The sequence below is a fragment of the Colius striatus genome, chromosome 7, assembly GCF_028858725.1.
Source record: "Colius striatus isolate bColStr4 chromosome 7, bColStr4.1.hap1, whole genome shotgun sequence".
Lineage (NCBI taxonomy): Eukaryota > Metazoa > Chordata > Aves > Coliiformes > Coliidae > Colius > Colius striatus.
This window is the reverse complement of record NC_084765.1, coordinates 23,071,716-23,094,326: the sequence shown is the minus strand read 5'-3', so window position 1 is coordinate 23,094,326 and position 22,611 is coordinate 23,071,716. Positions and strand designations below refer to the sequence as shown.

At 36.3% G+C, this 22,611-nt stretch overlaps 1 protein-coding gene across 4 annotated transcripts in view; it reads left to right on the top strand.

Moving 5' to 3' along the window:
- Positions 1-1,193: 1,193 nt before the first annotated feature.
- The window catches only part of WDR72 (WD repeat domain 72), a 118,417-nt gene continuing 96,999 nt past the window's right edge, over positions 1,194-22,611 (top strand). For all 4 annotated transcript variants that reach the window (XM_061999429.1, XM_061999431.1, XM_061999430.1 and 1 more), the window contains exons 1-7: positions 1,194-1,257; positions 10,582-10,743; positions 11,818-11,924; positions 14,838-14,916; positions 17,940-18,114; positions 18,830-18,906; positions 20,674-20,793. In XM_061999429.1, the coding sequence (XP_061855413.1) occupies positions 10,591-10,743; positions 11,818-11,924; positions 14,838-14,916; positions 17,940-18,114; positions 18,830-18,906; positions 20,674-20,793 (711 nt within the window). In that variant the 5' untranslated portion in view covers positions 1,194-1,257; positions 10,582-10,590. The remainder of the gene's footprint in view (positions 1,258-10,581; positions 10,744-11,817; positions 11,925-14,837; positions 14,917-17,939; positions 18,115-18,829; positions 18,907-20,673; positions 20,794-22,611) is intronic.

Genomic DNA, 22,611 nt, shown 5'->3' with positions numbered 1-22,611 from the left:
ATTTTAGGATATTTATCTCATAGCAGATAAAATACCCCAGGGAAATATTCTCAGTGTAAATGTGAACTCGATACTATAATAAAAAACTTTATACTTAGCTACCATACTTCTATTAGCACTGGGGAACTATGTGCACTGTAAGAACCTTCTATTTCCATATCATTATAAAAATAATAATTTTTGAGAAAATAACTTGTATAGAACGATTCTCATATTTGCAGTCAGCCCTGTATGTTGCTCTATTTCAGCAGTTAAAATGAACTCACTTGCATATTCTACCCCCAGCTCAGCTCAGCTCCTCCCAAGAATCTTTTGCAGACCATAACTTCATTGTGACTAACAAATAATAGAAAACTCAACAAACCACTACTGAACAGGACACCACTCTTCTCTTACTGTATTCATTCACTACAGTGTATTTATTGATCCCAAACAGAAACACTTGAAGAAGCTCACATCCTCAACAATACATACCCTTCATACTCTGGAGTACCCGGGTTGGGCGTTTACCAGCCTCAGATGTGGACACCCATAGCTGCTGCTGATTGCTACACCTGTGAGAAACAAAGTTCCACCCTCTGAGCACCTGGCTGACGTCTTCCAAACGCCAGCATGTCACTAATCCACCTCGCCTTAGGAAAACCGCCACTACTTGTAGTTCGCACGATCCCTTTACTCCTGGCAGGGGAAATACTCTATATTTTTACTGTTTTTAAAGTATGGTGGACATTTGAAAAGGTTCGCCTACTTCATCACCGAGCAAGGTTTATCTCTCGGGCTGGCTGCGCTCTGCTCTCGACTGCTCGTCCCAACGCAGGATGGGTACAGCCCCGCCTGGGTCTGCAGAGCCGCGAGGGGCAGCAGAGGGGTAGGAGGGTAACTAGGGGAACCGCTGCTACCCTGGATTTAGCCCCAAGGACTTTTCCTCCAGTCCGTTTCCCGTCGTCGTCTCGCCCTGAGCTCTCAGGGTGCAAAGCCACGGCTCCAACCTTTGCTCTTGGCGGGTGCCGCCGGGTGCTGACAGGGCTGAGGGCGGCGCAAGCCGCTGCCCTGGTGCCAGTCGCCACGGCAGGATGAGGAGCGGCCGGGGCGGGAGCAGGGCTGGGTGTAGCTGCTCCAGAGCGCAATAAAAACACACCCAGTTCCTTCCCCTTTTTTTTAGCTGCTGCCGGCCGGTGCTGGTCCTCCCCAGCTCGAGGTGCCTGGGAGCCGCTGGAAGTAAGGGGCTGTTCGGCTGGCTGCTCAGCTCGGCTCCAGGTACGGCTCTCTTCAACCGCCTTTCCCCGCCAGTCTTTCTCCCCACAGGCTTCCAGCTTGGTGCCCGCCTCTCCGCGTCGAGCCTGCACGGCCGGCCGGGGTGCGCCGGTGGCAGTGTCGGCGCTGCCCGCGCGTTGGTGCCCTGGGAGCGGGCGCAGAGCTGCGGCCCGACTCGCCCGTCGGCCAGAAGCTTCGGGCCGTTTGCTGGACTGTCCTTGTGCATCCGGGACGCGGGTCTGCGGCACTAATACTTAGCTTCCTCGGGAAAAACCACTGAGGGTGGTTTGGGTTTGCCGTGGCCATGAGCGGTAGTGTTGAGTACCACCCAGCGAGCTCTTCTGATGGATGCTAAACCTTTTTGACGGTGCAGCGTTTGTTCTTTTTAGTTGAGTAATTTTAATCTAAGTTTCTGTGAGTTTTCTTTGATCTCCTTTACATTTATCCATAATTCTGTTACTTCAGGATATTTTAACTTTGGTATCTTGTATTAGGTGTCTGAAACTCATGATTTGAAGATAATCAAGTGAATTGCGTGTATTCCAGGAATTGTCTTGGAGTGCATTTATTCACAAGACTTCTTGAGGAAAAGTAGTAAAGTGAGAATACATCAGAGCTCCAAATATTAGCCTATTGAAGTGGGGAAATGCTTTTGTGTTATTTCAGTGATGCCTTATCAACTAGACGCAAAACCTTTGAGTAGAAATAAATTTGGCTTCGTTTTACAGCAGCTCATGAAAATAGTTCCGGTTACAGATTATTTGAGACTTGCAGATTGTGAAATTAATCAGGTTACCTCACTTAGAGCCTTGTGGAGTTTCTGTCGTGATTATTTTTTGAGTCATAGCTAGGAGCAGTAGTGGTGTTTTTTTAATATATCATGAAACTTGAGCATATCAGTAGTGCAATGGGTACAGAACTATGAATTTTTGGGGATAGTCATTGCAAAAGTGGTAGTTGAGTTGTGCTGAAAAGGTTTGTGTTGGCTGGTAGGATTGACTGTTGCATGAGTAGGTTTCTCATAAAAAAAATTATCAGTGTTAAATTAGAAGTTTACTGTAATGAAAACTGCAATCCAGGCATTGCAATGCATTGACTCAGTTTTGGACTTTGATTCTGCTTCATAATAAACAGTGTCTTTTCACTTAAGCAGATTTAACTGTGTACATATAATAAATCCTTCCGAGTTGTTTACACTAAACAGCTGTGTGCCCTATAGTGAAGAATACTGCACAGAGGCCTGTTTAGTAATTAAGAGTACTCTCAGAGATAAATGGAAAAATTAAGGAGTTCTTGTTGTCAGTTTGGAAATCATCAGGATGATGCAATTGAGTACACCACTCATTAGTGATTGTTACACCACTATCCAGACTCCAAAGGCTGATGAAATGTTTTACTTGTTTTATTTCTAGCGTCTGATTCCAATTTTGTTTGGTATTTAAACATTGCAGAGTACAGTCTAGCTGAACCAAAAACATTACTTCTCTGACCCAGCAGGGGTTTCTTATCTTAAATAAGTTCAAGGTCACTTGAGGAAGACAGAATGAGTGACTTAAAGCTTTGATGCATATTCACTGCCTTTCAGTTTGAGATTTTAGTAAGGTTTTTTTAGGTTTAACATCTTTCATGTTAAAGCAGTGTACATTAGAATGAGTTTTGTAGGCTTAATTATGACTAGCTCATGACAGAATCTGATATTTCATAAAAGTTGATCGAAGCTCTTGCGGAATATGTGTGACTTTTTCTTGCATCTGTGGGGAGTCATGACACAAACTTAAAGTTGATTACACTTTACAAGTTATGTAGGCCATACACTTGGAGTTGACACCACCTTAGCAGATCCTTTGATTCACGTGATATTATATTGGGATCATTGACTAAAGGACATAAATATATCTGCTCAAAAGATAATTTTCAAGTAAGAAAATGTAGGGAGCTGTCTCCTTACTGGCATAAAGAAGCATCGTTTTCTTGCATGGAATACTGTTTCAGTAAAAATAGGCATAACTTAATATATGTAAAACTAAGATTAAACCCCCTCTTTAAGTCAGTAAAATGCAATTTTGTATAAATCAAAGCTTATGTTCTGCAGAAACTGATGGTCCTTTTCTGTTGTGTGCTTTCCTGAAAGAATTGATGGGAGAATGTCTTAAGAGTTGAATAAAGGTCTGTTTCAGCAGAGCATTTCACCATTTGAATACAAGTAACTTCACTGAAGATGGCTTAAGTAGTACTGTTTGTATGCTTAAGGCTTTGGAAGTGGCAAATAATTCACATATATAGTTCGGGATAGTGCTTAAGTGATGCTTCATTTTCCGTAAACATTCAGGCACAATATTTCAGACTGTAAAACCAAATGTGGTTATTTTTTGTAAGACATCTTTTATGGCTCCAAGTACACTTACCTAATGAATTTCTTTTCCAGATAAACTTTGAACATATACAGGATCCTTGCTATTTGTGACTCAAAACCAAGTTAGCTATCTCACATGCATTGTTTGTTATGTAACATGTTTAAACTACTATTATGTCATTGACTATTGTTGTAGATTTCAGTGGCAGTGAAGTTTATGTTTTTGCATGCATTTCTGATTTTTCTATTTGGCAGATGAGCATCTCATGCTTCCGGCAAGCTTAAAATACTGTAATAGTTTATGGAGTAAAGCAGATCACTTCAAGGAGGTGAAGATTATTCTACTATGCCTTGTGACAGTATATAAAGCACAAGGATTTTGAGTTGCTGATGTTTTCGCTACCCTGTTTTCTAGCTTGGGTGCAACATAAACTATTTTAATTAATATTATGTCACCAAAAGGTTTTGAGATGGCCAATTGAATTCTGCCAAGATAGAGTCTTTTGATGAAAACATATCTTTATTGATTGTAGAAAAAGAAGATCATTCTTAAAATGAAATCCAGAGAAAAATCATATCCCTCAGAGAAAATTTCTGAGTGGCAGGCTGAGATTAACATCATAAAATTGAATTTGTGCTGCAAACCTTTGATGTAATCGGCAGCTGGGAGATGGTGTTGCCCTTACACTGCTCCTTCTGATTGTGGTGAATTATTGTGTGGAATGAAATAAGCGTTTCTTGTGTCACACGTCCAAGAAATACAAACAAGGTATTACTAGGTGGCTCTTGCTAGTTAAAATGGGTTGTATTGATTCCTGGTCCCACTCTCTTGCGCCCTTGGACTGCAAAAGTGGTGCTTTCACACCCCAGGGAAGATCTAGATGTCACTCAACAGTGACTCCTCCAGCTGATTAGGGTGTAGCCCTGATAGGTGTCCAGGGAAGTCCTATTGCATTTGAAACTTGAAGTTCAGTGGTAGGGAGTAAGAGTCTCTGGAATAGAGCTGCAAAAAGCAAAGTAGAGGAACAAGTGTGAAATACTGAGAATTCTGGCAGAATATATTAAAATATGTGCAAGTGGGACATGGGATAGAAATGTTGATTACTGGAGTATTGTACTTGTTGTGTAATTAGATATAGTAACTAAAATATTTGAAATATAGAGATATTTTTGTTACTGTACCCACAGAAAGTATATCCTAAATCTTAAAGGAGATAATTATTAATCTTCTTGTTCATATTTAGCACATTATACTAGTTCTTATTTATCTTTTGAAAAATCTTAAATTTTTCATTGTTTTACTTTTTGTGCCCCTTGTCTTTGTAATTTCTCTGGTTGTCATTCCCTTTTTGCTTAACTAGCCTCATATATCTTCTCTTTCCTTTTTCTACATCTCATACCCTGCCTTCTCACGTATAGCCTCTATAAGTCCAACTATTTCCATTTGTCGTTAAGCATCTTTCTCAGCATTTTATTTCTCTTTCCTAGCTTATTCCATTGCTTACACCTATACAGTGCACATGTACCCTGCTGCTTCACAAATCGCAAAGTATTCTTGACCTGTATTTTCAGTTTCATAGACACAACAGGCTTCTGAATAGCAATTTATATAAATAGAGAATAAGTGAGCAGCAGCATCACTGTCAATGTGGCACATCTGCAGGTGTGCAAAACCAGAACTTTATCACTTCTGTATCTTTAGATTTTATACTTCAGATACTTTTATCAAGTATTTTGGAAATGCAATACATTTTGTAATTTATGCCTCTTAGATGTATTTGCAATATATCTTGGATGATGGGTGTATATAATTTTTTATTTTGGGGAAGATTATGTGTTTACTAATTACTAGAACTGATATACAACATCTTTAAGGAGAGTGTGACACTTACATTATCAAGTAAATTGAGAAAGTTGTGAAAACAATGTAGAATTGATCCACAGACTATAAGTTAAAGCTATTTTAAAGGAAAGTCATTAGCTTTTTACTAACAGTTCAAGAAGTATTGATAGACCTTTTATTTTCTCACCTAGACAGTAAAAGATAATATGTCAGGTAAAGTCAAAGAATTGACAGGAATGGGAGCATGAGATAGATTTGGAAGACACAAACCTTAGTAATTTGTTTGGGCTTTCAAAATATTTGTATTTTTATTCTGATATAAACAGTTAAGTACTAGGAATCTCATAATATTTTCAGTACTGTAAGCGAATTTCTCCATCTCTTTTGTTCTCATACTGATTGCCATACATCTAACAGGACTTTGAAACAAATTATCTTGAATTAATTGTTTAGGATGCATAGGAAGCATGAAATAAACATGAATATAAATTCAGAAAATGTTTTTTGGCAGGTGGACTGTTCCCTGTAGAGTGATCTTTTGTTGTATGAAATCTTTTTGCCTTCTATAAAGAAGCTATAAATTCCTGTTTGGTAGGTTTTATTATGGGCTGTATCTATGACAAAGAGTTTTCTGTTACAACCAGTGTTTTATTACTTGGACTGTTTAAGATTACATCTCTGGGAAGTTCGGTTCCTAGTTTTAAGGACCTTGATGTATGTGAGAACTAGTGAGTTCTGAATTAATTTTAAAAAATCATAGTATTTATCAATAAATGTGTTTCTTGTAACTAGTTAATAGTTTCATGATGTTCAGAATGTTTCATACTGGAAAGCCTCCTTTTATTTTTGAGCAAACTCTACATGTAAATGCAAGTACTATCAGGGAATGTGAGCTGCAGAGTTCAATGTGGGGAAAGCAGGGCAGATTGTTCACATCAAATCACTGTGAGTACGTGTACATGCATGCATCCAAGACCTAAGCAATTCTTCCATTCTAACCTGTATTTTCCCAAACCACCTGCCTTCGAATCATAGAATGGTAGGGGTTGGAAGGGACCTTTAGAGATCATCTAGTCCACCCCCTGCCAAAGCAGGTCCACCTAGATCAGGTCACACAGGAACGCATCCAGGCGGGTTTTGAAGACTGCCAGAGGATTATAATTTTTGATCTTGAGAAAATGCAGCATAGGGATGTGTGCCTGAGGTTAAGCAGTAATTATGTGACAGTGACTGAAAGGTCTGAGATGAACCTAATAGTGAGACTAGCAAATTTTTATTTTTCTTTAAGATTAATAGAGAAGGCAGAGTCAAAGTATGCTTACTATATTGGCATTTGGGCTCTATGGGGAAAGCATATGTTGAATTATGATGACAATGTTTCTTTATAGTATAATCTGATCTTTTTCTGTCTACTCAATTTGTGACCAGTGCCAGTCAAAAAAGCTGAGCAATGAGGAAAAGCCCTTGCATTAATATGTAGTTAGACATTCAAGGTCAGAGCTCCTGCTCTCTGGCCCCTTAAAGCTTTAGACTAGACTTTTAAATATCTTGCAGCTTCTGCATAATAAAAGGTGGTGTACTCATTTTATACTTTAGTACTGTATAAATAGTCCAAAGTTGCTATAGTAGTACAGCTGAAATCCTTGAAGCTATGCAAGTTGTGATAATTTTCCAAGTTAACAGCGGCTTGTGGTGTGCTTTCAGTGTGAAAAGTGTTCATAGAACTAGAGACAGGATGTGACAAGTTAGTGGTGGGGTGAACTGGTATGATTTAACTAAGAAATAAGATTCTTCATACAATCATGAGGGAGTTTTTTTAGCAGAGCGATCATGAGGGCAGGACAAACAAAAGGGCTTATTAGGGATAAATGAGGAGTATCCCTCAAGAACTTGATTTCAAGTGGAATTATGGGTTAATACTGTAAATCAGACATGCTTGAGTGGGCAGTGCAGTAGGAATTTGACATGTGCTGATAAGTTACATGCAGCTAAGATATACCTTGGGCAATATTTGACTTTGTGGAAACAGGTTTTTGGGTTTTTTTTAAAGGAACAGTCTGATAAACATCTGTTGATTTTATTTTCTAAAGTTTATTGTAGATGCCATCAGCATCTAAATAGCTTTGATAAAGCTAAAGAGAGTCAGACAAAATGTGGATATGTGCCGTATTCTAGGAATGTCATGAATTCTTAGAAGCAAAGCTTTAATGCAAAATGCTTATCTCATGCATCAAAATATCTTAATCCAAAAGAAAAGTTAACCAAGAAGCAAGACAAAAAAGTTAAGGACTGTAATATTAACAAGGAAGGTCATATTTCATCTGACTTCAATTTCTTTTATGATTCAAGTGTAATATAAAGGAAAAAGTACAAAATGTTCTTGTAACATTATGGTCCAAGTTAATTGTCTTACATAATCACTGTTTTGTCCATAGTAGCAGCTGTTTAATCATTCATGACACTCATGGATATCTAAAACAAATGTGTGCAAATAGATCCTCTGTACATTAGCAAATTCTACCAATTTGTTTAGTTTTTAACTTCTGTTGATTGTCTTGCAATTCTCTTCTATTCGGTGCTTGTTCAGCAGTAGGTCTTCTACTAAGAATACTGATCTTGATTCTTTGCTTCTTTTAGAAGAAAATGTAATTTATGAGTTCATATTCAATGTAGTACAAACCTGAATTCTGCTGCCTTACACTAATTGAACTGTCCCATGGCATAAATATAAATTACTTCATAGTATGCAAGAAAGTGCATTTTAAAGATTCAGGATTTGGCTGACATTTTATCAAACTGTTAACTTGGCAGGTACCATTTTATAAGACCTATGAAAATGGTGAGTTTTCTTTGCTCAGCTGATACCTAAAAACATATAATTAGAGTTTCCTTCGAACAACTTGGATTTTGGAGAATAAAGTAGAAATGGACTTAAGCATTCACCAGGAAGCATAATACTTCATATGACTAGAGATTTAAAAAAAAAAAAAAGTATTAGAAAAGTCAAATTATAAAGCTGTGAGCATATTTCAAGACACTGAGAAGTGTTACTGTTCTCAAAGAATTTTAAAATGAAACTAAATGTATATATGCCTAAGAAACTCTTGATATCAATTAATTTTCCCTTGGATTCCTTTTCCTCTGTCTTTGCTATTCTGTCTGAGGTTATATGGCAAGACCTTGATAACCTGCCACACTAGTCTTTTCAGCCCTTCTTCTCAGTTGCTGAACCCTTCATCTCATGTTCCTGTCAAGAAGTGAGACCATTCCTCTACTTCTAGTAATAATGAAGACACCTCTTGTCTGTGTCCCTACTTTCACCTGCTATCATGCTGAATTTAGTGACTGTTGGTATTTCAGTTTCTTTAAACATAGCTTAAAAGGTGGCTTCTTTACTCTTTCTGTCTTTTGATCTCTTCTGAATTATCACCGTAGCAGCTCTTCATGTCACTTTGCATCGCTCTTACATTACTTCCTTTGATTGACTCTTATCTGCTGCCATGCATTTTGTGCTACCTAGTTTTTGTCTCTTCTCACAAGAGATGCTTCAGAAACCCCTGTGCAGGCTTTCTGGAAGCATGAAGGAGAGAAAAAACATTGTAAGATACAGTGAAGGAATGCTGGAGATTTTTTGTATACTCAAGTTGGAGAGTTTTGATACAACTGGCTTGTATATAAGAAAATTATTTGCATTTGGACTAAGGAAGACACTGGCAGCCTAGTGTAGAGTTCTTTCATGTAAAGACCCTGATGCTAAAGATATTGCTCATCTGTGTATGGTTTTAGCCATAAATTCTTTCACATAAGTTGATGTAAAGGAGACATACTCATTGGATGTATTGCTAGATACCCTAAAAAATCTTAACAGGTATTAAATGATATTGTTTTAGGTGACTTGATTATGTAAGTGCCAAATTATTTATGATCAGATACTTAGATTCCTTGGGATTTGAAGGTATCATTGGGAATACTCCAGAAATGTGTTAGACAGTTATGAACATGGGAATTTGTACAGCAACCAGTGTGTCTGAAGGCCACTTAAGTGACTGACAAAGCAGTTTTCTCAAAGCTTTTGTTTTAAGCAAAGCAAGCACAGAATCTAGCTAGCAAGCAGAGGTGGTTTTTTAAAAAGCCCAAACAAACAGTCAACAAATTTAAAAACAAGTGAAGTAAAATATTTGTTTTAATAAGGAGGATTTTAGGATATCTTGTAAGTGCTGATAGTTGAACACACACTGAAATAGTTTCCTATAAATGCAGTTCAGAAGAATATATTAAATTACCTAGTGACTAGTAGTCGTTTTGGACAATTCCATTTAATGTAGTTTTTATTTTTTTGCAGTAGTGACTAAAATGTATTATATGATACACTTTTTGGACACAGAGCTTGAGAATTGAGCAGTGGAAAGAGTCTGTCTGTTCTCTCTGTTTCCCAGCTTGCAAGTCTACCTCCTTTCTTCTGTGTCTGAATTCTAGGAGATGCTACTGAATGGTTGAGTGCTTAGTGCTTTGCTGTCCTGGGACTTATTTTTCACTTCATTCCTGGGCTCACTACCTTGTCTTTCCTTCCAGCCCTATTATCTCTTTCTCTTGCCTTATCCTCCTAGGAATCACAAACTCTTTATTGACACCCCACTCCCCTGACATCTCTGTATGCCAACAGTTAAGCTGCTGCCGATGAGCAGCACAGCTGGTTGGAGGGAATAGGAGAGGCATGTATAGTCCAGCAACTGGAATTAGGAAGAAGATTGTCCCATCAGAGCTAAGCCAAGTTGTGTGAGGCAGCACATGATTTCTGTTCCTGATATTTCAATATTGTAATAGTACTGGTCTTTTGTAACTCTGGTCCTGTACAATACTGCCTAGATTTAAAATAGTGACTCATCACTGTTCTGCTGCCTATTTAAACTATTAGTGGATAGCTGTCTTAATGTAAGTCTTAGAGTGATGTTTGCAACAGCTAGAAAATGATCCAATGCCTTGTCAAATATTTCGTGATGCTACTTGTAGCTCCCCTTTTCAGGTGTTCATATGTTTTCAGATGTTTTCATTATGTTGCCTTTTTAAAATTTGCTTTTCCTTACATTTAAGAATGTGACTTAAAATCATCATGACTTGTTTCTGTTTCCAGGTGCGGACTATGAAGGTATCCATACAGGCTGTGGCAGTGTGGGGGAAAATAGCTCCCTCTCATAGCATTACTGCTATCATGATTACAGATGACCAGCAGACTATAGTTACGGGAAGTCAAGAAGGACAAATATGTCTCTGGGATCTTTCACCAGAATTAAAGGTTTGTGTCCATTGTACAGTCTGCCCAGCAGACAGATTGGAGTTTTGACAGGGGGGTTGGACTAGATGATCTCTAAAGGTCTCTTCCAACCACTACCATCCTATGATTCCATGATTAACAATGGAATTATCCAAACTTGCACTTACTTAAGTTATAGTGTCATATTTGTTATAGGAAAATCATGAAGCAAAAAGTGTTGAAATGCCTCTATAAGTCTAGCTATTTGCAGACTTGGCAAAATTTTTCATAGATTGTTGTGGCTTGTGGATTATAATTTGAGATTGTGTGCTCTGAGTAATGACAACATGTAAACATACATAATTATTATGATTCCTATTATGTGAAGTCTTTTTAAAAAATTTTTATTTCTGAGCACAGCCTGTAATTTAAGGAAAAAAATCTACACGTCAAAGCAGAGCCCTCTTCCAGATTAAAAATGGGAAAAATGTCTGAAGATGGAAAAAATACAATTATAAAAATATTTTTGATGTATTTAAGATACAAACTTCCAGGCATATTGTTGCTATTGCTTTGACTATTTCACATTTATTTTACAAAGGATGCAACAGAATCAAAGCAGTTACATTTCCTTATTCTGTGTTCCTAGAACTGTATTTCTCTTCTTTTTGGCTTTGGCTGCCCCATTTGTTCTCAAGTATAGCTTGAAACTGTAGCTGGCATTTCTGTGGGGCTACCTCTTTCCATTAAGATCTTTGCCTACAGTTAAAATAAACGGATTACTGAATCGCATTGTATGAAACACAGGCGTGAGAGCTTTGCCACATTTGCTGCATGCTGTAGGGTGGAGATATTTTGCATGTCACCTGTTTTATAAATTTGTCAGAAGGTGCACTTTTTAGACTACAGTGAATACAAAGATAGTACTTTATGCAAACTGCATAATCCATCCACATGTTTAGATTCCATAAACATGACTGGAGAACGTAATGTAGAGAAGATTGAAAATTACTCGTGAATAACAATATTGACAAGTAGTATTCTTGTTCTTTTAGGTTTCCTTAGTTTATAAAGAAAAAGTAATGTTTAAGTTAATCCATTGTATTATTCTCCTAGATTTCACCTAAAGAAATTCTTTTTGGCCATGCTGCTTCTGTAACTTGTTTGGCAAAAGCAAGAGAGTTTGAGAAACAGCCATATGTAGTAAGTGCTACTGAAAACGGGTAGGTAACTGAATATTCAATTATTGATTTCTTAAGTCATTAAATGTATGGCAGATATAGGTCAGATTCTGCATGTGGCAGATGATTTTTAATCCATTTCTTCTATGTTATGGAAATGATAGCAGCTGCTTTGGATGACTTTATTACTTCTATACAATGGTCTAAGATCTCATCTCTTGGACAACAGAAGGGTTTGGCAGATTCAGATGTCTATTTCATAGTAAAGAGAATTACTTCTTCAGTGGCTCACCTACACCCCATTCAAAGATAGAAAAATCACCTACTGGAATCAGCAGCATTTTAATATAATAATTCTTTTTTTTTCCTATTCATTCCTCAGCTCAGTCTTGAGAACTGGATCATTACTAAGAGGCTAATATACTCTGATCCGGGTTATGCTTGCTCAGTGAGTGCAATGGAAGCACAGAAAAGACTGAATAAACGGCACATATGTTCCTTGTCTTTGTGTAAACATGACTTGCTATTTTGTAGTGCATCCTTTGCATAGGCTTCTGATCTTGCAGCTTTTCTTTTGTGTTTGTTGTGACTTGGCCCATCACTTGGGTCAAACTAGTTTCTGCAGATCTACTAGCTTAAGCATTCAAGAATTTATTTATCTCTGAATATTTGATAAGCTTTTCAGTTGTGGTCAGAAACCATCTGTTTAGGATTTCAGCTGTTAAAAGCAGTTAGGACTAGCTTCTTAATTCTTTAAGGCCTTTCCTTAAATAATTTTGTCATGCTGCTTAATGATATTCTCCTCTCATTTGGGGTTCATCTCTTCCAATTAACAAGACAGCTCTGTTAAAACCTCTTTCTGTGAAGACTTCTTGTCAATTACTCTTCTTCAAGCTACACCTTCCAGTACCTTAAGACTACTGCTTTCTCACGGAGGAGAAAGCAGTGTTTATCCTTTCCAACTGCTGTGATCTCTATCTGATTGTCTCAGTCATGAATATACAAGAAAGGAATAGTTTGGAAAAAAAAAAAAGATTCAGGCTTCTTAATCTTCAAAGGTTAGACTGCTCCACTGGATGCAGTGGTAAATAGAATGAGAAGTCTACAGAACTAGTTTTTGTATTGTCCTCCTGCAATTCTGCACAAGGATTCAGAGGTGAAACTAATTTTTCGTCTTAATTATGTACTGGGTGAAAAGGTGCTGTATTTCCAAAAAGTTGGGGTGGAAAGCATTAAGAAACAAGTGAGGTTTTTGCTATAAATATACCAGAAAGAAAGAGATGTTAACATCTCTGCCTCATTGCTTGGAATGTGTATAGGTATGACTGAATAGTTTTCTAGCCCCTTTAAATGTTCGCTTTCACCAAATTGCTGCTCATCTGTGTTACATAAGGGCAAAGCATCCATCACTGATTCCTAGAAGGCTGCAACATGAAGTTGAGATAATTACAAATAGGAAGCCTCATCTTCAGGAGATTCAGGGTTTGTTGAACTGCATTTTCTGGCTTGTGAATCATTCACTTCTGCCATTTTCAAGCTTCCATCTCTTTGTGTTGAGAGTGGAAGAAATTGTATTGAAGATGATAATCTCCCCCTATCCTGCATCAGAATCTCTAAAGTGTTTCTATAACTGACTTAACCCAGAAAGCTGAGTATTGTACAGTATTTTTTTACCTTTTATATGGAAATGATAAATGAATCCATGATGTTTCAGAAATTCTCAATGATGTCATGTGCATGCATGTAGTGTGTATGCTGTAGGACAGGTTTGTTAACATGTGGTATCGCTCTTTGATAGCGCACACAATAAAATAAGTGCAATATACAGAAGTTATATTCTTGTCTTATTTACACACATTTGCATGTATGTATCATAGAAATATACCTAAAGCAGTAAAGGTAATTTTCATTCTGATGTAAACAAGGAGAATTAACTGCCAGCAGAAGCATTCTTTTTGTTATGACTTCTGGTCTACCAACTCTGCTACACTACAAAAAATATAGATTTCACTGCTCTTGCTCAGCTGAAAAATATAAATTAGGTAGTATTTTTAGAACATCATAAAATGTGAAGGTGTGTAGATAAAATGTAAATATTTAGTAATATTTCTGATATAATAAAATATTTTCCCTTGATATGTTCTTTGTTTCATACAGAAAATATCTTAGAATATAGTTATAGAAATCATAAAATAATTTTTCAACTGTAGGCATAATGCCTGTTTAAATAAAATCTAAATGCGTCAAGTTTAACACTCAGTTGCAGCACTATGATGACATACCTTGTACAATGTAATTTACAACATTTAATTTGATTGTGTTCCTGTTGTACTCTAGTTCCATAGCTTGTTGAAGAATAGCTGGTCTAGGGAGACTGACTAACGCGTTAACTCCGATGTTAACTTTTAATGTAATTAAGTGTAGCTATAATGTTTCACTGGCGTTTTAGGCTGCTGAGACAGGTGCTGTATCAGTAACGTCTCTCAGGAATAGCCTCATGGTGGCACTGTTTCTTCTTAACAGAATTTGCGGTTCCTTCAAGAACTGGTCTCATGCGGCAGAAGATATATTGTGTTTTTTAAAACGTGTGGTTTAAGTTCAGTGAAATGAATCATTTTCAGGAGGATGTAGTTCCAATGACAGATAGTTACAGTGACACGTTGACGGGCTATAATGGCAGTATACCTACAATTTGTTGTAGACCAGAGTTGGCCTTAAAGCCACGTTTGTTGCAAGGCAGCAGGGTGTAATTACCAAAACAAAAAGAAACAGATACTGTATGTCATTCCCTGCTAATGACCACAACATTTTCTTACCCAGTAATCTGTAACAAAGCACCACATAAACGACCAGGCTGCACTTAAGTACAACACTAAAGAAAACCTTGGTGGCACAAAATTATTTCAGCCAATTGAGTGGAAATGACAGAGAATAATATAAAGTTATCTTTGGCAGGGAGATGTGTGTTTGGAATGTCACTAGTGGACAGTGCATTGAGAACGCAAAGCTTCCTTATAGGCATACAGCAATCTGTGTAAGTATAGCAACTTTTCATGGAATATCTCTGTTCATAACAAGAGTTTTGCTTTATTAACATGACTTTTACAGAAACATACAAATGGAAATGTACAGCTTATAACCTACTTGCGAGAAAGCTTGTTGCAATATAAGTTGTATATCTGGGTTTTTTTCCCTCTTTTTTAACTTCTGTCTAGGAAACAAACTCAGATGTTTATGTTCCTCTGAACTCCTTAATCAGATAAAACTGATTCTTTTTGGGCTGCAAATGTCTGGAATGCAGTATCAATTAACTTATTGTTAAGTTTGGGTATTGGATAGTAAAGTGAAACTGTCTTAAATCAAGATGATTGTAAAGATTAAAATTGCATGGAAACTTTAAGTTTTCTGTTGGATTTTTGATGACACGTTTGAGAAGTATAAGCTCTCTACTCAAACATTGTGAGCCAGCCTACTACAGATTTTGGTTTTGGACATTTTGAAAGTTTTGATGCTGAACTACTGACCTGCAAAAGACTCTACTCTGTCCCACTTGTGAAAATATACTTTCATTTGATGCAGAACTTGGGACATATTTATTTAACTTGGGACAGTAATTTAAGTATTACTCTTGATAATTTCAAGTGTCTACTTTGACCTGTATGCAGATACAGTAAGTAACTAGGTGTTGCAGTGTGAGGGTGTTTGAAATGCATGTGTGTATATGTTTGAGGAGCCTAGCATGTATGGATTTGATTCAGAGAGATGGCTTATTTCTGGATATAGTAGCAGCAGAGCTCAGGACTCCTAGGTTAATGAAAATGCTGTTTGTCTTCAGTGAAGAAGTCTAAGGTGGAACTAAACCTCCAGATGATGGAAATCTCAGACTGTATGTGGCTCAAACTATGGCAAAATTCAGAATCCAAGTGTTTTAAAACTTGTAGAAGACACTGTTTTTCATGGCAATGTTTTGGTTGATATGATGAATCCAAACACAGTTATTAATGATAGAGAAGAGAAAAAAAAGACAAAAAATTATAGAACAACAACTTCTTAATATGTATTTTTATGTATATGTGTATATATATAAAAAACCTATATTTTTAGGAAGTTATTCTTCTATAATTTTTAATTGTGTGTATGTGTGCTAAATCATGTATCTTCACACAAAATCCAGTACTTCAGTTATAATGTAATAGAGATATGGTATGACCTGCTTTGTGGTATTGCTTTATTAGATTATAATAAAGTTATAGAGGAGTTCTGTAGAGAAGTAGCCAGATCTGACCTAGCTGACTGTCTGATGATCTCTGTACATTTGTAGAGATAAAAGGCAGAATCTACTTTCTTATTCCTCAAGTAGGAGAAGCAGATAGTTTTTGGAAACTGTTACTTTTTCCCTATTAGAAGTGACCTAAACCTAATTTTGATTAGATAATGATTTTTTTCTGTAACTTGGGCAAGATGATGAAAAGGAAAATAGGAGCATGTAACAGGATTTCTTGGGGAAAAGAATTGATGTTGCCAGGAGGAAAAATTGTTTTTTTAAATGCAGCTTTCAGATATTTATAGTACATAGATTTGGTTGGTTGGTTTTTTTTTTTTTTTTTGAAGGGGGGAGGGGTGGGATGTTGAGGCTTTTTTGTCATGGTTTGGATTTTTTTGTTGGACCTTTTTTTGTTGTTGTTGTTGCTCCATGGGGAGTGATTGTTTGTGGCATAGTAGGGCAAGAGATGTATAATTTGCTATAGAATGTTACTTAGAGGTTTAGTACATGTTAATTTTGATAGCATAGACATTTAAAATTGTTGCTTTGTTTGTAGTAACTGTTTTGGTAAGTTTTAATTAAACAACTAACCTATCTGGTTCAGTAGGTTCCTTTTGTTCAGTGCAGATGATTCAGCTATAAATGATAAATGTCAAGCTTTGCAGACTGAATATTTGCAATTTGAAATAAGTTTCACACCAGGGTCAACTCTTAACCATTTTAAACAGTGTGTGATGATTTTTTTTTTTTTTTTTCTCAGAGGACTCTATGGACCTTCTAATTTGCTCTTAATTTAAGAGTAACATCAATTACAAATGGCTCCTACTGCCAAGTATTTCCGCCTCTGATATTATTGTAATGATAATATTATCAGTGATAATACTCATGATATTCTCACTTACGCTTCTCTTATTTTCACACTTGAATTAGTGAACTGGTAGACCAAGAATTAATAACTAAGAAAAACTGAATGGATGGATAACTTAGAGTAAGAGGCACAATTTTGTGAGTCTGTCTCATATTTTCATCTAACTACATGATTTTTCCCTTTACTTGAAAGATAGTATTAACTTGTAAATTCCATTTGAGGTGACTACTTATGTATTTATAGCAATTATATGTACAGTTATGGACAAATGTTACGCAATACAAATGTCCTTGCACATATAAAACACCTAGCTCAAAAGAAGTCTTCATAGTCAGTCTGTGCTACTGTCATCTCTGCTCCTCGGTATATTGCTATGTAGCTGTTTCTTCTTTGTGATTGTTGAGAAAGAATGTATTTTCTGAACACTAAGTCATTTCATGTTAAATTAAGAATGTCTCATGGAGTAGAAATTCTTCCTGGAAAATAATAAAAATTCATAACGAAAAAAAGTAATTGTGAATATTCCACATTTTCACATGATTTTTTTCATCTTTATGTGGCTCTTGATAATTACAGCTTTATCAAATGTTTGCAGAGAGATGAGGCCTCTCAGAAACAATTCCTAAACTTGTACTGTAAATTAACACTTTGACTGATTCCAAAAAGCCGAATACTTAGGCAGGGCAGATACTACTTTCAGTCTGAGACAGCTCTTAATAAGTTGTATACTCATATTAAATTGTTATAAAGGTATGTGAAATGCTTCTGTCGCCAGCAGAACTGTACATGTTCTCAAATATGCTGTAGATGTTTTATAGTTGTAGTACACGTGTTACAATTCCAGGTATGACAAACATAATATCAAAAATATGTGTGCATGTTTGTGTAGCTCTGTATGCTGACTCTTTTATTTCCACTTGTGCAGTATTACCATTGCTCATTCCGAATGACAGGTGAAGGCTGGCTTCTTTGTTGTGGAGAATATCAAGATGTTCTTATTATTGATGCTAGAACTTTGAGTATTCTTCACACTTTATCATCATCTGAGTCTTCTGATTGGATAAATTGCATGTGTATTGTACACTCAGCAAGAATTCAAGGTATATATTGTAGATGTATATAAGAGTTAAATTGTGGTAACTTCTGTCTAGATAGAATCCCACTAGATTTAATGTCTAATTGGATTTTACAGAGCTGTTATGTACAAGATACTAATGTTTCACTGACAGCAACTAAGAAGGTGTTATTAATACAGTTAATATAGATTATATTTCATTTATTGTATATCTTAGAGAAAAGCTAGCAGATTTCATTGTGAGCATGAGAGAGCACTGGCTTGGACTGCCCAGGGAGGTTGTGGAGTCTCCTCTGGAGGCTTTCAGAACTTGCCTGGATGTGTTCCTGTGCAACCTGATCTAGTTGGACCTGCTTTAGCAGGAGGATCGGACTAGGTGATCTCTAAAAGTTCCTTCCACCCCCTACCATTCAGCCTATACTGACTATAAGTAGCTAATTTCTTAGCTATATGCACAAATTACTTTTGTAATATCAGGGAAATTCAGAGCACAAACTAACTGTTCTATGCCTGCTATTGAAAGATATCTGATCAGTTATTCACTATTTAGTCACAAATTGTGTATTTCTGTGTACCAAATAGTAATCTTTGTGTAAAGTTAGTACTTTAATAAACAGTGTCCTGCAGAATCCATATAGTACTGTATAGAACATCAGTTTCTATGCCAGAGTTCTTGCTTGGTGTTAGACATGATTTGAAGTTGGTTTCAAGTTGACTATCTCACTGTTAACTCTTCACAGAAGACTCATTGGTTGCAGTGTCTGTAACTGGGGTTCTTAAAGTGTGGGACCTGTCTTCATCTTTGAATAGCATACAGGTCAGTTTGTATGAGGTGAGAAACAGCTGTTTGAATGATAACATGAATGTAGTAATATTCTCAAGTAAATGATACATTGAAGCAGAGTATGAATAAATTAGAATCTTCTTGCTATGTATTAAATAGAATCGGTTAATGTTGTTACAACAGTCTGGAAACACACTCACATTGCTGTTGTTTAAATGCACTGAAAACTGCAACGTCTTTTGCCTAGACTGCTTGTCTTTCCATATTCCATCATGTTTAAGCTTCCTGTTGCCCTGTTAATGTTACTATGTCTTTGGATATCTTCACTCTGTCTGTTAAACTCAAAACTTCAAAATTGGCCTTTGTACTCCCTCTTCACCCTTGTTACGTTCTTCAAAATGGTACTTTAGTCTTTTTCTCTGTCTGCCTTCCACAATGTGGTCTTCACTTGGAAAAGATACTTGCTATGTCAAGTGCCTCATTTCTTCATCTTCAAACTCATTTATTAATCTGTGCAACTTTCCTGTATTAAAATTCTCAGCAACTGTCACTTGACATGCACAAATGTTGGAATTGGAATACAATATTTTGTGTTTGAATTAAACTCAGAGCTAGATTCACAAAAGGACTTCAGTATTACAGTGAAGTACTTCGAATCATCAACAGAAACAGCAAAATGTTGACCGTCTTCCCTGAACATCCGTAGTACATTACTGCTTTAGTCAACAAACTGAAGAGTGTGCCACAGCACTACTTTTTTATGCGTAGAATCAGGCCTCTCAGGAGAGTCTGTCAAGTTTGATACCGTACTGGTGGTTTTGTGATGTGTTTTTGGTTTATCTGCAATATTTTGGGAGAAGTCTTTTTAACATTCCTAGGGTGAAAAGCACTGCCACGCTGTAGAAATTCTGGGGAGTGTGATGACTGATTATAGATGTAAGAGAAGAGTATCTGGTACACTGCATTCCTTTTTCTGCTTGGGCCTTTCTTTTGTGAAGGGAGGAGTGCAGAGTTGGTAACAACGCAGCTACATCACATTTTAAAGAGCGGTATTTTAATAACTGTTGTGGATTTAATTGGAAATAATTGGAACAAGTCATAGTGAAAGAATGGCTTGCAGTTTGAGAGCTGTGATTCCATGACCAGCATATCTCTTCTTTCAGAGGTTTTGATACTCTTGGTATCTTTCAAACCAGAAAACATCAGTAATTTAGTAATAAAAACTATTACACTGTAATAATTTTGAGCATGATGGCTTGATAAGTCTGTTCTCGACAGGAAAAGAGTGAAAGTACATTTAAAAAAAAAATCCTTAAATTCATCAATGCAACCTAAGAAAATGAATTACTTTTCCATTACTTTTTAGAGCTGTTAAGGTCAAAGAAGACATATGACAGCACCATATGTCTCAGGCTGTCCTGGTTGCAAACAAGGATGAGTAGGAAAGCGGAATATTCAGCAACCCTTCTGAGTCTGATACTGTCAGTTAATAGGTTGCTGTAGCTACTTTTTTTGACTGAAGAATACTTAGCAGATATTCATTACAGCAGATGCTATCTGTGACCTGTCTTTAGTCCTTCTCCATATTCATTATCACTTCTTTAAGGTCTGAGCCTTCTGTTTACATAGTACTTGCTAACCCTGCTGTCTTCCTATCTCACTTTTAATTGAGAACTATATGTTGCTTTGCATTTTGAAAGTGCATGTGTGTTAACAGTTATTTTCAGTGGCTTGTTTTTATCCTAAAAGTGTATCTAGAAGAAATCTTATGATTTTTTTTTTTCCCTCTATACTGTAAAGGAGAGACAAAGTGTGTGTGAAAAGGAATCAAAACCTCTGGACTGTGTAAGCTGTCAAGCGGTACGGTTTTGTACTTATACAGAAAGACTCCTTCTAATCGTGTCCTCCACATGCTGGCAGGTACATTATTGAGCAGTATATTTGTTTTTTAACTTCGTTAATACTTTTGATAAAGCTAATGTAACTTTTATATACAGATGGTTGTTCTCCTGCTTAGCTTAAAGAAAGTGTTCACTGTCAAATTTAATAGTGAGGTATATCCCTTCTTTGCTTAACTACTGGACTGAGATTATTAATGCATTTCTGCTTTGGATGTTCAGCATGAAATGGTCTAGGTAAAAGGGGCATTACTTGAAGTATTAAGCCAGTTTTGGAGCACTGAGAGTATTATAGGCCCCTACATAGTGCATTTCAAAAGCAGACAAAGATGCACAAAAACTGTTTTAAGTATGACAGAAGTAATCACAGTTGGCAAGTCCTCAGTAACCAGGGGCCTTTGTTCCATCAGGGCCAATAGCCTGGCTTCCACTAATAGAAGCCAGCAAAAGTAGAGACTATAGACTATATAACTTTTTCTTGTAGCTGTAAAATAATAAAAGCATGATATAGCTAAGGAAACTGTTATTAGTGTCTTTTAAATTTTAGTTACACTATTTTTACAATACAGTTCAGTTTATTTTCTTTTTCCCAGTGATACAACTTCAAAAACAATCTTGAGATATTAGTACAGCACATATACCCTATCCAAATACCAGTGATGTGGGGGAAGGGGAATGTGGGACACAGAGAAATTTTACATACACCTAAGTTGACTTTGAATAATAGAGTTGTTGGGTATCGTGGAGATTTCTCTTGGTCTAAGTTTAGAGGTCTTTACAAAAGCATTTATGAAGAAATTCCATATATATAGAATGAATAGACTTTTCATTGAAAAATCTGAATTGTTTTCTAATATTTTTTTGTTTTTTCACAAGAAGTGCATATTTCTTATATCTTCATTATACATTTGAGTATTTTACTGCTTAGTGTCATAGATACAAGTCAAGTTGGAATTTCATCTTCTATGTTTCAATAAATATATAGCTTTAAAATATATGATGATTATCTTGCTCCTTCATGAGAAAAGTATGTGATCTATCCTGTAAGAGTGATATACATCTATTTAAAGTGGCTCCTTAACCCACTTCTCTAGTAATGAAAATAGAGCAAATTAGATATAAAGTAGGTAATGAATATAAATTAGATATGAGTAATTAATAGAAATTCTCACTCTCAGATATTTTTCCTCATGCTGCTGGAATAAATTACAAAAATGTGATTTTGAATACTTTCTCCATGAGGCCACTAAGAATGTGAACAGGTAGATGGTATATTAGGTTGCTCTAGTCATATCCTGTTTCTGCTTAAAATGGGAGGGTTAAAGGAAGCAAACAAGTGGTAATTCTTTACCAGGTGTAGAAATGTAGAAGAGGAGAATGCTTGCAAGCAGAGGGTATTATGTGCTCTTTGCTTTCAACTAATTTGTGAAAAATCTCTGCTGTTCCCCAAAATAGAGAAGAAACAAATCAGCTTTGTTTATATGTGCTGTGATTATACCAACAGATCTTTAAAAGTACAGACAGAAGCATTTGTAGCTTCTATCAAAGTCTTTAGCATCATATTTTTGTGATAAATTCATTAGCTACCCCTTTATAAGAAATGAATAGTTCATTAACAATGAATGCAAGGGAAAACAAAGTAATTTCCATCCAAAAGCCCGTAATGTAACAGAAGGCTTTAATGCTGCTTTTATAATATCAGGCTCTTTCAAATATATATTTTGCTTTTGACTTCAGAATAGTTAGTATAGTATGAAAACTGCTTTCATTTTAAAAGAGATAATCAAACCACAAAACAGTTAAGTTTCTATTCTACTTATTGCTCTCTTGCTACAAACCA